The 18,067-nt window shown below is 34.9% G+C and overlaps 1 protein-coding gene across 1 annotated transcript; it reads left to right on the top strand.

The window, feature by feature from the left end:
• Positions 1–3,520: 3,520 nt before the first annotated feature.
• Positions 3,521–17,735, top strand: LOC104526718 (protein AF-10-like; the record flags this gene model as incomplete). Its single annotated transcript, XM_010170254.1, has 8 exons — positions 3,521–3,566; positions 7,019–7,038; positions 8,580–8,697; positions 10,001–10,073; positions 14,555–14,709; positions 16,577–16,765; positions 17,160–17,248; positions 17,374–17,735. Coding segments are annotated over exons 1-8 (1,052 nt in total), but the record flags the coding sequence as incomplete, so codon positions are not given.
• Between the last annotated feature and the right edge of the window lie 332 nt (positions 17,736–18,067).

Genomic DNA, 18,067 nt, shown 5'->3' on the forward strand with positions numbered 1-18,067 from the left:
CATGATGCTGCATGGTTTAAGCATCATGCTTCCAGAAAAAGGAGATCATATCCTTACTGCAGTGCTAAAATTTTCTAATCAGTAGAAATGGAGGATACATGAAAAACCAATTAACATATTTTATGTGACTATCAAAACACTTCTTGATGCTAAGATCTCTCAGAAGAGGTTCCTACCCACTGGGTCAAAGGTAAAATGGATCACAGACTGTTTGGATGCTGAAATGGATCAACGTGGATCATAAACTGTTTGGATGCTGAAATTACTCTGTTCTCATCTCATAACTTATGAAAAATATATGAAAGGAAAAGCACATTCAGAACAAAAATAAGTAATTCTTAATAGAGTAAGTTGCTCATCCTTGGGACTCATTGCCACAGGAAATTACCAGCGCTGGTAGGTTTAGAAAGAGTGCTAAATGCATCCCTCAGTAGGTTGTAGACAAAGAGGAGTTTGGTATTGTGGTGTAAGATGTCAGTGCAAAATAGTGACTTTCCTTCCAAAACCACTAAACTGTATTTGTGTCACTGCCACTTAAATTTAAGAGTCTTACAAAATAAAAAATTTAAAAGGATCATGCTAGTGAAGGTTTTTGCATCAAATTTTTCTTTTTTATAATTTGAAAGCTGTTTTAATTCCTTGTTACTTCTAGGCAAAACGGGTAAAAAATCTAATTTTCTTCTCATTCAATCTAACAGGATTTTTGGGGTGGGGGTGGAGGAAAGTAGCAAGGAGGAAGAATTTACAGCCAGAGGGAAAATTCCTTCTAACATGTGACTCAACTAGAAGAACAAAGGAATCATAGTTGCAAGTAATCTAGTATTTAGCCTAATTAAAATCTTTAGGTTTTGTATTTTCCTCTTGCCTCAGTAATATCATCTTCACGTAGACTTATGCAATATATAGGTAGTGTGAAATGCAGTTGCATGATTTTGCGCAGTGCTGCATGCTGAGACAACTGCATCAATGTTTCAGTCTAGCAATAAATGTTTTCTGCCTTCAAGCTGAAGCTTATTTAGCTTGGCTTATCTGGTGCTGCTGTAGCAACCATCAGTCTCCAGGCAACTGAGGCACATTGACCTCTTCGTTGAACTGAGTGTAGCACTACTTCAATTTAGCTGCCTGAGACAATAGTAATGGTATTGAATGTGAAAAATGTGAAATTTTCTAGTCTGTATGCAATGGATAGAATAAATAAAAAAATATTTAGATGAAAACAAATGTTTAGGTTTGACTTGAAAAAGATTTCAATTTTACATGGTGTATGCTTTGTTACAAGCTGCAAAGTTCATTACTGAGGCACTGCCCTTATAGGCCATGTATAAAATGTTGAGAAACTTGCACGCATTTTTACCCAGCAGTAATTCTGTTACTGTAGGTGTTTGTTTCATCACTTAAATAGCAAAGACTATTGAGGTTTATTTAGAAAGTTAAATTGTCAATTTTGTGAGTAAGTGGCTGATTCCTTATTATTAATATTTTCAAAATTATAGATTATCTTGGAAGTAGTTACTTTTCTCTCAGATCCGTTATTTGCCATACTGCAAGTGTCTGGCTTTGGAATACTCACGTGAAGAAAATAGATTACTATATGAGTATACTGGGTTTGTTTCCTAATCAAGTAATTCTTTCTGCTAGTCAGTATGAGAGTGAAATTGTGATTCCTGATATATAGGTTAATGTTCTTAAGGAAAACAGATTCTTGGTTAAGATACTGCTTTGATTGTCTATGTGGAGCACATATAGGTTAAGTGCTATGAAGACAGAGGTAGATGGAAAGGATGGAGGAACAAACTTGAGATAAAAGGGATTTGTGTTGAAATGATAGGTCTGTTTTCAGTTAGGTTTGTGGGGAGGTGGAGGAATCCCAGGGTCTTATCTCTGTAAAGACTCCTTTAAAAAAAAAACCCCAACTAACTCAAACAAAAACCAGTAGCAAACAAACTAAAAAGACCTCTTAATGAGGTAGCATTCTAGTTTTTGTAAAAGTCTCTTCTTTGTGTCTAGTTTATAACTAAATAGATTTTAATTGGTTAAAATTTTATAGAATATCCGGCTTAGTTAACGTGGAAGAGATGAGTGAACTGGTAGTACAGTTGAGGTTATAGCTTTTTCACATTATTGGAAGATAGGCCTTCTACTCATGCGGTTTTTAATGACTTGATGTGCCCTTGTTGTATGCTGGGCAGAGGTATAAATTAGTTTCTGTAGGTGTGCCATTAATTTTTCATTTTGCCTTTCAAATCCCACTGTGTTTCCCAGTTGCATTCATTCATGCCCTTCTAGGAAAATATTTGAGTGCTGCTGTTTGAAGGTTAGATGGTTTCATTTAACTGAAGGATTTATTTGTACATTTAATCAAAACAATTGATTCTCAAAGACAGTATTTGATGATTTGCTTGCTCATAAGAGTCTTCATTACAGCTGGAAGTTCAAAGTATTTATTTTTACTAGTAACATAAAAAGTACTAATGATGTGAATAATGTATCCATAGGATGACTTTACATGTCACATATACAATTTTTCTGACAGATTTTAATTACAATAATTTGTAATTAAAGCTCTTTTGAATGGATAATTGCTTTTTTCTTCTAAGATATCACAAACCCTTTTTCTGTTTTCATTTTAACTTTTCCAGCCTCCTGATTAAGCTTTTTAGTTAGTTATTTTATTTCAGCCATTTAGTGAAAACGTTTGTTGTAAAATTGCACCTGGATTATGTATTTTTTAAAAAACCCAAACTTTAAGGACTTCAGAGTGCTTGGATGGTAATGGTGGCAGTATGGGATGAGTTGTCTTTTCAATCCCAGTCTTGCTTTTGCAAAATGAACTAAAAATAAAAGAACTACAGTGGATTTTTGGGGTTGATTCGCGTTGGTGTTGTAGGTATGATGGGTGAGGTGAGGTTAGCTGTAAAAAGTACACTTTCCGCTTTCAGTCGTCAGTAGTGCTGTAGGCTGTTTTGGTCAAAAAGTCAATACAGTTTTCTTGAAAATTCGTTATGTTCAACTTGTAACTATGAAAGCCAAAATAAAAATTAGAAAGGTGTAAATGAAAGCATTGGTTTAGTTAAAATATATAAATAGTGTTTATCATGCTGCATTTGAGTATTATTATGTGCTGTGCTAGTTGTTTTGAAAAGATGGTTTGCAAAAGAAACGTGGAAACAGTATTTTATTAAGGATTTTTTTTTTGTTATCCTCAATTACATCTATATTTCTTTGGTATATAGGAAAATAAACAGGAATTTGGAAATCTTTTCCATTGGGAACAAGGTCTAGCTAGATAAGATTTCTAAACAAATTCCGTATTTGTGGTGAAAATGTTCAAGAGCTGTGGTGCAGCAAGTGATGCATGAAAAGCTGTTGATGTGGGAGAACTTCCTCTTGGGCTTCCTAGAAATTTGAAGTATTGATGCAGTTAACTGCAGTCTGACCACCCAGTTGTACTTAGGTGTGTATTGCCATCAAAGATGAACAGCTAACAGAATTCAGAGAAGGCAAATGATGATGTGTAGCAATGGTTCCCTCACATCTCCTGAATGAAGTTAAAGATGGTACCAGAGGTACTGAAAGAATAAAAGGAAGCAATAGCTCCTTCTTCCCATAGCACTGAATGCTGAAGAAAAGCCAACTGTTATATCCTCCCGGCCTTGAAAATTCTAGGGATAAAATAACTTCTTCACTTGTCCAATTTAAGCTAGGAAACGTAAGGCCAGGTTGCCTTTGCTCCTGTCACTTGATAGGCAGCTTTTTTCACCTCTCCAGAAAAACAGTGTGTTTATATATGTATATTATCAATTTTTGATTATCATTATGTATATAGTTTTAATATCTTTTAATATCTAAGCTCATTTAATTACCATGCAGGTTCTAATTTTGATGTTATTTTCAATAGTGCATAGTTCAGATAAATGTTGCTTGCCATTGACCAAAATATATCAGTTTAAGATGACTTCTGGATGAATGAAGCTGATGTTAATATTTGGTCTAGTGCTTGAATTTCCTTCCATGTTTCATGAAGCTAGACAATTGCATGGAGAGTATTAGTAGCATCTTCTCACAAGTGTAGCAGAACAGCTTGCAGAAAATTTAGCTTTAAACTTAATCTATATAATTTATTTTAATACTATTTTTGGTATTAGCTGTCCATAAGAAGTAGTTGTTGGTGACATTCTCTTGATTTCTTTACTTTGTGTTAATAGGAACAAGGGGTAGTTTTGTGTTTTCTGGTATGATTGGTAAATTGTATGACCCCAACCACATTAATCTGGCACTCCAAGGGTTATAGACAGTGCAGGAGCAATTATATATTTTTATTTTAAACAATAAATAAAAATATCCTTTGAAATTATTGTTGACAAATAGATACTGGATGAAGTAGGTAATCAGGTGATCTCTCATTAATTGTAAAGCTTCGTCACAATATAACGAAAAGCCACAATATAGCAATGGCTATTTTTAAAGTGGAGGGGAAAAGGGATGTTGATTGGATAGAAACTGATTAAGAAGCTGTCTTGGAATTGGTTGTTCCGGCCATCCTTGTTGTCCTGTCATGAAAGGAGGAGAGTTCAGTAATGGTTTAACTACAATTAAATCCCACCCCTTTCTTTATGGAAACTCAACTGTAGGCATTTCAGCATTAGCCTAAACAATGGTTTTGAATATGTTAAGCCCCTAACAATTAGGGAGCAGTTTGGGGCATTGAATAATGTGGAATGATGCAATTGAACCTGACAGCTTCAACAGTCTGCCTACTCATGGGACCCGAAAGTTGTTCACACTTGGTTTCATCTCTCATCACACGCTGAGTATTAAAACCTTACTGGTGTGGAGCTGAGACAGAAATGAGGCCTGTTATCAGAAAATATTTCATAGCATAAAACTTGAAAGGAACAGGGGAATAGGCACACTCAAATGTTCTCAAATATTTGAGACCTAATCTAATTGTGTACAGCTAAGTATTGTCTCATTTTTCCCCCCTGTGGTTTTTTTGATTAAAGAACATATAACCTTTGAAATGAAAAAACTGTTTTCCCTGGAAATCTAAGTAAATGTCCAGTTATGAATGCGAATAGTAGTCAACTTGGGAAACTTCAGTAAAACAGTGTTTTGGAGTGATGCAAACAAATACAAAACTATTTTAAATATTCAGAGGATATTTATATGTACAAGTTAAATTAAGTTAACTTGCAAGTCTAGTTCTTTCATTAGAAGAAAATACTTGCACTTTCTTTCTTGCTGTAGAGGAAGTGTTTTTAAGCATCAATCAAATATCAGTCATTTATTCTTATTGCACTCGGGCATTCAGTGAATTACAGTGTATCTTCCTTCTGTGCTGCTCTGCTGCTTATTGCTTTACTGATTTATTGAACGTGCCATAAATGAAAGCAGCGTGTTATATACCTCTAGATGGGCTTAAATCCATCTGCTAATATCTATTCAGGAAAATTTGCTGCCTTTTTGGAATAAATACTTAGCAGTCTCTTATTTTATTAGTTCATACATTTTGATCGTGTATTGTGTTGACTGTTTAAATAGAATCAGAATACTAAGGCTTTATAAGTTCTGCATTTTAGAACATGTTTCAGTCCTATGACCTTAATATGTATTGACAGGATGATTGTGCATTTTTAATAAATGCTTGCTACAGCTTGTTTGACTGAGTGAAACATGAAGCTCCTATTTCACCTTTAAATAATGTAGCACTCCTCCACCTCCTCTACTTTCCTGTCAGATGAAGTTGTCACATACATAATAAAGCTTCGCAAATCATTATTCTTGTCATTTTACATTGCCATTTAAAAAAAGTATTTTGTAAGTTTTTTATTTATCTCCAGCTTACTTGAACAATTTTATTGTGACTTTTCCCTTTTATCCTATTCCTCCCATAGGATACATGATGGCACTAGAACTTTTGTAGTTCCAACTTTTTGCAGGACACCTTTACTATTATTTTAAAGTATAAACAGGGGTTAATTTTAGGGTGAACCACCACTTGTGAAAAAACTAAAGTTCTTAGATATTGTTTAAATCACATTAAGTCTTTTGATCTGTTGTATCAACCCACTTAGCAAACATTGTTTAATTCCTTTGATGTCTTTTGTTTTGTGATGTGATGGTTACTCAGCAGACTGTAGCAACTCCTTTCAAGATACTTAGATAGTTTTAGAAAGTTCTTAAAGCTATTTGGGCATGTTTCAGTCAAATAAACATGTATTCTCTTTGCTGATTATAGCTGTCCTGCTATCATAAATTAATAGGTAGTTGCTATTGTACAGTTTTAAGGAGTCTTGCAGTGAATTACACAGAGTAAGTATAGCAGCTCCTGTGTAAAATGTGAGCCAGTACGCTTACTAGAATTAAGAGAAATCTTTTATAGAAACATTCTAAAACTAAACAGAAATATGACCTGGTATTTGTAGTTTTAAAAAAACCCAACAAACTGTATTAGTGGAATTCATAGCCCCAACCAATTTATTTAAATAATATATATATATATTTTTGTTTTGCTAGTCTTCTCTCTAAGATATGGAAGTAAATAAAGGTTGAAGCTTGTAATATTCGATTCTGTAAGGTTTCTTCAGTGAAAAGATTTGACAAAAAATTACATTGTTTTTGATGTTTGTTTTGTTTTTGAGAAGAAAACAGCCGAAAATTGCTGTTGAATTATAATAGCTGAATTGGAATCATGCTATAGGTGTTTATTAAGTAAAATAGCAGAAGCTGTGCGGTATTGCTGCCTTCATCAGTAAGTGTCATAGTACTCATATGTACTTTATTGCTGGAAGCTGTATATATTCCTGGGTAGCTGGAAATGGCTGCATTATTTTTAAGACTTACAACTGATTCAGATTAATTCTACTAAAGACATGCAATTCCGAAAAAAAAAAAAAAAAGAAACAGACAAATTTGAAGTAAAACTGTGATTCCGTGTCCAGCAATCTTGCACATAACTTTAAACTGAAAAGTGAAAAAAACCTGATCATTGTAAGTAATTACTTGTGGTTTTTTCTAGCTTTGGGACGGTACAAGAATGTAAGTATCAGGCACAATTTCTCACCAGTATATAGTAAATAAAGCATCATTGAAAACAGTTGTGTGAATTCATAAAAGTCCATTCATCAAGTTTAATATGTTGGCCGAAAGCCAAAACTTAATGGTAGTGTGTGATTCTTTCCAGAGACATAGTTTATACTCAGTAATATTTTGCTGTAATAACCAGTATGTTTCCCCGTCTCTTGTGTGCAGTTACACATGTCAAAATGTCCCACAAATTGAGTTCCTTACTGCTCACCTTCTTTTTTCATTTTTCAAAAAAAAAGTTGCTTTTGTAAAGGTTATGTTTTCTTAAAATATTAATTTAAAAACTAGTAATCACACATGTTGTGCATCTTTGATTTTTTTTTTCTTTCTCTTGCATCCCTCCCCTCCTCTCCCCCCCCAGTTTTTTTTTGTTTGTTTTTTGTTCTGAAATAATTTTTTTAGCAGGTAGGAAAATGCCTTTTTAATAAGCAGCCGTGCCTTTTTTTTTTCTTTGATTGCCTGTCTCTGCAACTCAGCTTTTGACACAAATCTTTTCTTCGAAAGGGAAAAGGCATAAGCAGCCAAGGAAGAAGGTATTTTTATTGCGTTGGATTATGCAAGATTTTGGCCAGCCTCCTTAGCTTCATCTGTTTAAGGGTTCATTTTCGCTTGTTTGGCACAAGTCCCAGCAGAGACCTTCAGAATTGTGGTTAGCAACATGAATGAACACAAACTTTGGGAGCTCTTCAATAAGTAGAGCTGGCCAGCTGCCAAAAATACAGTTCCTTATATGGGGTCGGGGCAAAGCTGTGATTCGGCGAGTCCCCTATTGTATAGAAAACATACTTGTAATGGCTGTTTGCGTTCTTTAAAATAAAAACAAAACAAAACAAAAAAACCCAGGCTTCCAAGTCTATCAAAATAGGAAGTAACAAAATAGTGTGCAGGTTTTACTAATGACGGAGTCGAGCAAAGGAAATATGGCTCTGTGTAGTTAAACTGTAGAGCTGAAAGTTGGACCTTTTGACCTCCACAGCCGGCTCGTGATGTAAGGAACCCAAGCATTTGTGAGACATCTGTTGTCTACCTGCCCTTATTTTGTAAATGGTTTAATAAGATTAAATAATTAGTAGGATAACCACATGGTCGCCATGCTACTAAGTCCTAGCACTGAATGCATACTTTAGGATTGCAAGGAATTCTGCCCATCCTGCTATGTGGTGGTTGTTTTGAAATGCAATTTAGGTATTTTTAATATTTGCTGCAGTAATTTTTCTATTAAAAAGTTGTTTGGGTTTTTTTTTTTAAATTAACAGATCTTGCCAACAACAAGTAAAACACACTTTAAAACCGGATATATTTTCAAAGTGCTTCAATTCTATTTCTGTACTGGCAAATGGAAAATAACATTTTTTCTTTTAAATACATTCAGTTTTTTAAAGACATTCAACTTAAAAAAATAGTTGTGCATTAGGAAGGCTTCTTTAAAATATATTTAACATTCATCCCCCTTTTTAAAAAACAAAATTCAAGTTTTACTTGTTTTCTTGCAGGCAAACACCCTACCTGGATCTTCTCTCAGTCTGCCTCCATCCCACATGTATGGCAATAGGCTGAATCCAAATTCAGCAATGGCAGCTCTCATAGCTCAGTCTGAAAACAGCCAAGCAGGTAAGCTTCCTGCTGCGGGTGGCAAATAAGCAACTTTACAGACTTACGTATTTCTAAAAAGATTGTTAAATTTCATTTTTGAACTCTGCTCGGTATTTGGTTATTAAATGTCTGTATAAAATTGCTTATGGAAGTTGGAAGTAAATTCTCAGTTGTCCTGCAGACCAGCGTGGGTTTTCTTCCTTTTTTTTTTTTGGTGTCTGAAATGTAAATGTTTAAGCAGAGCCATCAGCAGGCAGGAAAACTTCTGTGATTGATGTGTTCAGTTTGGAGCTCTTTGCAAGGAGAGTAACACAGCTCTGGGTTTTGTCGTGAATAGTTTAAATCTTTATTTGCATAATTCATGAAATTGCATTACACACAACTTTGTGTGAAAGAGATCCCGTTAGAGAACTTCTGCAGCATTTAATAATCTTGTGAATATTTACCGATTGGCATTTTGTACTCTGCAGTTTTAATGAGTGCTGGCTTTGCTTTGTTTCATTCCCTCCGTAAGGATTTGTTGACATGTCGTAGTAGTCATGCCTGTTTGGGGGAAGGGAAGGAGTTTAGCAGTTTACCAAGAATGGATCAGTCATGTCTTTGCCCTCCAAGAGGTCGGAGGTCGCTTGACTCAGAATAGGGGGAGGGCAACCTTGAAGGGGGCAGATAGGGTTATTTTATTGAGAGGCCATGGGGAAAATAACCCTTTTGAGTCCTTCCAAGCAAAACGTTTTCGTATATTTAATGAGGCCTTTTTTGTTTGTTTTACTACCTTTCTAGCAAGGGACTTTCCTATGCTTCTGCTTATAAATAGGAATTAGTGAATTACATGCTTTCATAAAGTTTTCAGTAAATTTGCAGAATAATGTGTGCTTGTTAGATGGCAGCAGTAAGTTTAATACGTTATATATTTTATGAGTTGTTTTGGGATGCAAAGTGTTAAAAAAATACAGAGCATCAGGATTTGCTGTGATAAGCATACAGATTAGCTGTCCACAGCTGTGATTCATTACTTTCACCGTAGAAATTAAAAGTGGCTGAGGGGAGGGTACTGCAAATGCAAACCACGCTTCTGTGCTGTAAAACTGAAAGGAATGAAAGAAGTGAACATAATCCATGGCCTGGTACAGCCTTAGAAATGTGTAAGGACAACACCTTACATGCTACAGTTCAGCAATCTTAAACTAGTTACGTATTCACTCTTCATCAGTAATTACAGATTGAAGTTCAGATTTAAGGTATTTTTAAAGTATCTACATCAGCTTTAAAACTCTTATCTACGAAGAGTCGATTTATCAGCTGTGAAATATTTACACTGCAGATCAAGATCTCGGAGATAATAGCCAAAGCCTTGTTGGCAGAGGAGGTTCACCCAGAGGAAGTCTCTCACCACGGTAAGCATTATTTACATTGGAGAGTGCAGGCTGAGGAAATGTTTTAAGATTTGGAAACTTCACAGTCTTTTTCTAGTAATATGTAAGTTTTTAAAAAACATATATCTATATATAAAAATGTATATACATACATTTATTTTTATATGGATATATCCATCTTAAAAAAAAAAAACCCTAATATGTCCAGATAGCTAAAAATGTGCTGAAATTTACTTGTATATCAACTGAAATTAGGTTTACAGTGAAGGGCTTAAGAAATGGAGACTTGATTTAGAGGGACTTATGTATCGTTTAATCCACATGTACTACTTACCTCATCAGATATGTTACCATAATCATATTTTTAGTTGTATTTGCAAAAACTCCAAAATCCCATAGATTTAAGACTGCAACAATCACAGGAATAAGATTGTGTGAGAAGTTAAATATCAATAAAAGCTTCAAACAAATATTTTCTTCCCTTTCCTTCACCGCTTCAAAACGTGTAACAATTCTCTGTGGGGGAAAAAAGTACTTCTGTTTTTCTGCTGCAATTCAACTCAGAAGTTTGACATAAGAATTCTGTCAGAATTGTATCGAAGTATTTTCTTTTGAAATTCATGCTGTTAAAATTTCCTTATCGTGTTTTAAATACTTCAGTAATATTTTATGAGTATTTTAAGCATGTCTTTGTTTTCAAAGGGCTTTATTTTCCATACTGGATCTCATAGGAATTAAATTTTATAGTGTTATTACTGTATTTTTTTACTTAGGCCATGGGAATTTTATCTTAAAGGATTTTAGAATAGCTAAAAACTGGTGGTTACACAGATATGGCATTATAACAATGAATTTGATTGTTACAACATGTGTTTATTACACTAACTTATAATAAATATCTCCAAATTAGATAATTTAATGTACATGCCTGGTGGTGTTGATCTTGTATTATATTCCTTAATTAATCAAAAAACTTGTTGAATGGGGTGAGAAAATCCATTATAATACTTAGATGGTATTACCTGGTCATGAACTGGCTTTTAAGCTTTCCAATATGAGTTTCTTCTAAAACAATAAATAGAGAATTTATAAATTAGTTTAGACTATGTTCTCAGTGTAAACACATACATTTGCATTAACATATAAATATATAAATAAGCAATGCATCTGTATAATATATACGACAAGTCAAGAGAATTTTACAAAGGAAAAAGCTCAACAATTAGGAAATTCCAGAACTTTTGATTATATATTAAGTAGTCTTCTTATGCATAAATGTTGTGGTAATTACAGATTTTAATGCTTTCTTAGCTAATATGCAAAGGCCTGGTCTTTGTACAGTTTGCAGCAGGCCATATAGTGTTTCATTCAGGCTGTCTTTAGGTAGAATATTTGGGAAGCTAAACTTTTTAGATGTGACGTGTCTGTGGAATGTATGTTCAGCGTATATATAGCCTAGTGCTTAAAACCTGGTGAAATTTCAGCTGTTTTTGACAGGGATGGCAAAGGAGAACTGTATGATACAAAGGCTGCTTCAGTCCAAAGTGGCAGTTTCCTTCGATACAGCGTATGGCAGCTCTGTCACGGCACAAAGAGCAGATAGCAGAACAACTTGACAGTAGAGTTGTTCAGAAACAAGCCAAAAGGAACGGGGCAGGGAGAAAGGGGAGAGGGGCTGGTGGGCTGGGAGGAATCACTGCTGCAGTTCCAAAATTGAAAGATGGAAAAAATTAATCTGAAATACCTAGCATGGAAAAAATTTAGAAAACTTACCCATTCAATTAAGTTTATTAGTCAGCAAATTTCACCACTGGTTTGTGCGATAAGAAAGATCACACATACGTTGATGTTTCTAAAATGTGTAGGTAACGCCCTACCTTCCCCAGTTAAATAAATAACTGATTACTTAAAAAATATGTTTTATAGTGAATAAAAATCTAACTTCAAAAATCTGCTATCTGAAAACTTTGCAACTCTGAATGATACCTGCTTTATCTATTAAAATTATTTTTCTGCAAGTTCTGACTCTCTTCCCTTTGAAGCTTATGAGATTCATAAATAACATACCTCTCCAAAAGAACCATGTAATTTTCAAATAGTTGCTTAAAACAAAAACACTTGCAGCAATAATCCTTTGCTGTTGATAACACAGTTGATTGCAGGTCTTTGGAGAAGATGTATGTGACTCATGAGCTGTATGGTCATTTCAAATTCATATTGTTATATCTTTGTACCCCTATATAACCATGATGTTTGATGTTTAGGCTGTCATGTTTAAAATTTTAATATACATGAGAAGTATAAATGCATCTGGTATATGTGAACTATTTCTGTTTTGCAAAGGAATTGTTGCTTTTCCCAAGGTAGCACTTAAACTTTTTTTCACCCCGTACTTAACCTTAGATTTAAAAAATATTTTATGTAATACCTCCATGGAAAGATGTATGTATGCCTATATCTAAATACAGTATTCCTTGCAATTAATACTATAAGAGTACGAATAACCGTACCCCAAACTTAAACAAAAAACAGTTGTGAAAGTAAGCAAGGTATGACACGTGAAATAAGGGATTCCCCTCTCAGCGAGAGCATTGGACCCGCACATACAGCACATTTATAATCCTATTGGAAACTATGAGCAAGTACTATTTGGAATAAGGACTCAGCCCTAGTCTGCAGAAACTGTATCATATGTAATGAATGAGGTGGGGGTTCAGCTGAAAGAGGGTGGATTGACTAATGTTTCGGTTTAGGAAAATCTAGATTTTTTTTCTTTTTTTGTCCTTCTGGAGGGTTGCGAAGGTTATACAGTCGTGTGTTGCTTTCTTTTGTGAAACTGATAGGAAACAGTCCTAAGCCCAGCAAGATTTTTCTTGGTGATTTATAATTCGAATGGTGCAATCTGTTAGAGTAGTATTACACACCCTTCAAAAGCATGCATACAGAGTTGCTGGGAGGGTTGTGTTTTCTGTATTTGTTTTCTGTTTGTTTTTTTTTCTGGTTTTGTTTGTTTGTTTTTTTTAAAGTGCAGTTGTGTGTGTAGAGTGTAGTCTGCTCAGAATGTTTCCACATAAACCTTCCTTCTTATCACTTCAGCACATCATGTAAACAACTAGTTTTAAGGCTGTTTTTGCCATGTCTGTGCTGAATTGTTAAATGCTGTTGGGTTGTCATCTCTTGTCAAAAAACACTACCTTGGTTACCCATTCATCAGGGCTTTTTGTTTTAACAAGTGTTTTCTTCTTTCATCCTGTATGCAAAAGAGGAATTTTTATAAATACTTATAGAGCTCTTAAGTCACCTATTTAAAACATTTTCTCATAAAAATCGCCTTGCTCTGGTGCGTACAAAACGCTTGACAGTCATTAGGTAGCTAATGTGCTGTGACCACTGCTTATTACGCTAATCATAATTAACACACTGATTTCCTGAGCCCTCTATGTTGTCCTGTACTGGGACTTTGGAGGTCTTGTTGCTAAGTTTGCACTTCATGTAGAACAGTACAGCTGTGATCCTGTGATGGCACCGATAGTTATTATTTACAGTAATAACTAGTAGAAAGAATCTGAATCTGAGCTCACTGGAGTTGATTAAAAACAAAAACAAAACACCAACCAGCTTTTAATGGGCCTTGGTGTTGGTCCTGTATGGGGAATGGGACTATGCATACATAAGACCAGAATCCTGAGTTAGAAATACACTGAGCATCTGTTTTTGCTCACAGGTTAAGTTTTGCCCCATCCAATGCTGAAGTCTACTCAAAAGGACCTGAAAAGTACTCAGCTTTCTTAGTGGCTGTGTGCTGAATATTTAATTTTCTCCTGAATAAGAAAAGCCGTGTGGTAAAGGGATTATTCTTTGAACTGTGTGTGATCAGGAGTGAAAATGGAAGTATATTAAGTGTGCACAGGACAGGCAGAGGGTAACTTTAACTTTCATTGTGTCCCTTGTAAAATAATATTTTAATATAGTCCCTCAAAAATCTGATTTTATGATTATTTTTTAGAACAAGTTAGGCAGAAGTATGTATGGCCTTCCTATGTGGAAATATCATTACTTTGCTGGTTTTAATAAATTGTTTTTATTTTCCCAGTTTTCTCTGGGAAAGGTCGGAAGATTTGGGTTTTTTTTGAAGACAGATACTCTATGTATCCATATACAATGGTTTCCTGCTGTAGAAGTATGTGTTGTATAATTTAGTACAATGCTGTTTGTCCATTGGGTATTGTGTTAGTCTGTATGCAAGAAGAGGTTATGTGCTTTCTCAGTATAAATTCTCATGCTATGAAATACTACATCTTTCTTTTATTAAAGCCTTGACAGTGAAAACCAGGAGTTCTTAGTGATTTTGATGAATTAACTTAGTATTGGAAGTGCAAGATATGTAGGTGCTAAGAGCTAATAGAAGGTAAGAAACTTCAACAGCCTTTTACTAATACATTTCCTTCCATCCTTTTTTTTTTTTTTAATAATATTGCAACAAATTGCAATATTTTCAACAGATCCCCTGTAAGCAGCTTGCAGATTCGCTATGATCAATCAGGAAACAGTTGTGGGGAGAATTTGCCCCCAGTAGCAGCCAGCATTGAACAGCTTCTGGAGAGGCAATGGAGTGAAGGACAACAGTTTTTATTAGAGCAAGGCACCCCTAGTGACAGTAAGTACTCACATTCTATTTATTACTGCTTTTGTTAACTTTGTTATTCAGAACTGCCATTCAGTGCTTGTCCAGGAATTTTAAAGCAACTTGTTTTTTGCTGGGAATAGAAATATAACTGTAGTGTATAATTGTGACATAGTTCTTAATGCAGCACATGGCTTCAGTAGATTACAAAGGAGTTCTCTATAATTATCTGCGTTTTTATGGATGGGGAAATTGTGTCATGCAAGAGGAAGTGACTTTCAGATCCAGCTGGTCGATTGCAGAGTTTGGAAATGAATTCTGGACTCCTAGATCCACTACTGTAAATAGTATAGCACAGTTCCACAGTTTCCTTTATACTGTGTGATATAAATTGGCATAATTATTATTATTTTAATTCTAAACTGTACAATTCTTGTTTTTTTAAAAAATATTTATAAATGTTAGGCAGGTTGTTCTACTGGACTTTCATATCTTTATTACGTTCTACGTTCCTCTTGAAATTCTCAGAGCAAGAAAATAATTATTTTCTCAAATTATATTTAATAGAGTGGAATAGTCTAAGAATCAGTATGTTAAAAGCATAAGTGATGAGTAGATCACTTGGATCTCCATATTCAACAATATATCAGTATCAAAGGCAATGATTGAATACATTTAAAAACCCCCTGTTTTTAATACCAGGTTAGGGTTTGTGTTGTATTGGATTGAACATATTATTCTTCTCGTTGGTAGTATAAAGTGGTATCTAGTTGGTATTTTTATGAATGGTATCCTGACAAAAATGCTAATTGTGAGGAAATTCATGCAGGGATAATCCTTTAAACATGATAGCTGGAGGACAGGTTTAGCTAAGTCTTATTGCATCTCATTTGGGCTCACTGAGGGTTCCTTTGTATGTTCTTGAAGAGGAGGGATAAAAGCTAAATCCTTGGGAAATGACCAGATGTGCCTGTACCAGTAGACTTATGTCTGTAGTAGGCCCAGAGGTCATGTTAAACAAATACAATTTAGAATTTAAAAAAAAAATGGCTATCCCTGTGGCTTTACAGTCACACTCTAGTTCTACTTGGGAAATCCAAGTTCTGAAACCAAATCGGAGTCTGAGAAAAACTGTGCTTCGTGAAAAATCAGGTTAGTACAGAACACTACGCCCTTTTTCTGCAAAAAAAGGGGTGGAAACTGCAGTGCTCACACAGTGCTCCCTGCTGGGTGATCTGTAGATCGCTGCTCAAAGCAAATGAGAGCTCCTGCTCCCTACAAGATGTGTCATGGTAACTTCACAGTGTGGATGACATTTCTTTCATTGCTTCTGTAAGTTTCTGATTCGATATACAGGTCATTAAAGCAGAAAAATTCCCTTTTCACAAACTTGCTTGTTTTTACATAAATGTTGGTTGGCTGTATTGTTAGTTGAATGCATAATTGCCAAACTTTTCTGGTTTGATAGCGTTTAAAATTTCTAATACTGCAGCTGAAATAAATTTTTCCCAATTATGCAATTAACCTGTGCTACTAAAATAATACTATTTTTATATTCTAGTTTGGGGATAAGTTATCATGTACTGCTGTTTGCTTAAAATGAATATCATCCCTAATGATGTGACTTTATCTGTATTTAAGGCAGAGTGTAGATATATTGCAAAATTACTATCACATGCTTTGAACTTTTTTCTGCACTTCCAATTACACAAAATTGATCTTAAATCTTTCCGCTTAAAGTCAAATTTCTGTAATGTGTCTCTCAGTAATAATTTTATTTATATTTTCACATGTGACTTAATGCCAGTCCTAAATTGTAATACATAAATTAAAAAAAAAATAGACGTTATTCATTCTCCGAATGTGATTGTGAAAGGTAACATACGCATTTTTACCTTAGTTTTAGGAATGCTTAAATCATTACACCAACTTCAGGTTGAAAATAGGCGGTTAGAAGAACAGATAAAGAATCTGACCGCTAAGAAGGAGCGGCTTCAGCTACTCAATGCACAGCTTTCGGTGCCCTTCCCAACAATAACTTCAAATCCTAGCCCTTCTCATCAAGTACATGCATTTCCAGTACAAGCAGGTAAGAGTATTTAAGTGTCAGAAGTATTTTGAATGTGATTTACGTGAAATATCTATTTCATCCACATATGCCATTGATAGGAGATGCATATACATGTAGGATGAATATAGATTAAGTATTTGTTGATGTGTTTAAAAGTCATTTGGAAGATTTATATGAACCATTACTACTTGTTTCAGTGCAGTTTCTTTTTTACTTCAGTCTGGAGCACATCTGTTTGAATATCTTGATTCACCGATTTTTTAGTTAATATTTTACTATTCAGCAATGATTTTAAGGTTGACTTTACATTTTCTATGTTTACCTTTGACATTATTTTGAAATAATTATTCTGAATCTTTTTACATGCTACAGAAATTTAATGACTGAATGTTTTTTGAAATAATTACTTTAGCACCTAGCACTGATTCCTTGAACAGCAGTAAAAGCCCTCATCTGGGAAACAGTTTTTTACCGGACAATTCTCTTCCTGTATTAAATCAGGTAATATTTATTTGTTTCTTCTAAACTTAAACTTGTTACAAGTTAACTCATCATAGTCCTTGCATTGTGCTGTTAGGTGAAACTTTATGCAGCTGAGGGGGTTTTGTTGTTTGTTTTTACACCAGGAGATAACCTCCAGCGGACAAAGCACCAGCAGTTCATCAGCTCTTTCCACTCCACCACCTGCTGGGCAGAGTCCAGCTCAGCAAGGCTCAGGAGTCACAGGAGTTCAACAGGTCAATGGTGTGACAGTGGGGGCACTAGCTAGTGGTATGCAGACTGTAACCTCCACCATTCCTGCAGTGCCTGGTGTGGGTGGAATAATTGGAGCTCTGCCAGCCAGCCAGCTGGCAATCAATGGAATTGTAGGGGCTTTAAATGGGGTAATTCAGACCCCAGCAACAATATCACAGAACCCTTCTCCTCTCACTCATGCAACTGTGCCACCCAATGCAACACATCCTCTGCCAACCACGTTGAATAACAGGTAAGAACTGCTGATTTTATGTTTTTCCTGATAGTGCCTGCTTTTCTTCAGTTTAACTATATTTTTTAACTGTGTTACTCAGAAGGTGCTGTTTCTTCCTTAGCCTGTAATTGCCGAACTGGGTTCTGCTCCTGATCTGTGAATGAAAGTAAAAAGGCATTTAATAGAAGCACAAATAGTCAAGTTAAAGAAAAGATGTTTTCTGTTTAGCTTTTGGGAATCCTAGTATCCATTCATTCCTGTTTTTTAATCAAGTCACATTCCCAAACAAATGTAATTATGTAAATGTGCTTCAGCTCTTTTTCTAGTTCAGAAAACAATATTCTTTGTCC

Source organism: Antrostomus carolinensis, unplaced genomic scaffold (genome assembly GCF_000700745.2).
Source record: "Antrostomus carolinensis isolate BGI_N321 unplaced genomic scaffold, ASM70074v2 scaffold10726, whole genome shotgun sequence".
Taxonomy (NCBI): domain Eukaryota; kingdom Metazoa; phylum Chordata; class Aves; order Caprimulgiformes; family Caprimulgidae; genus Antrostomus; species Antrostomus carolinensis.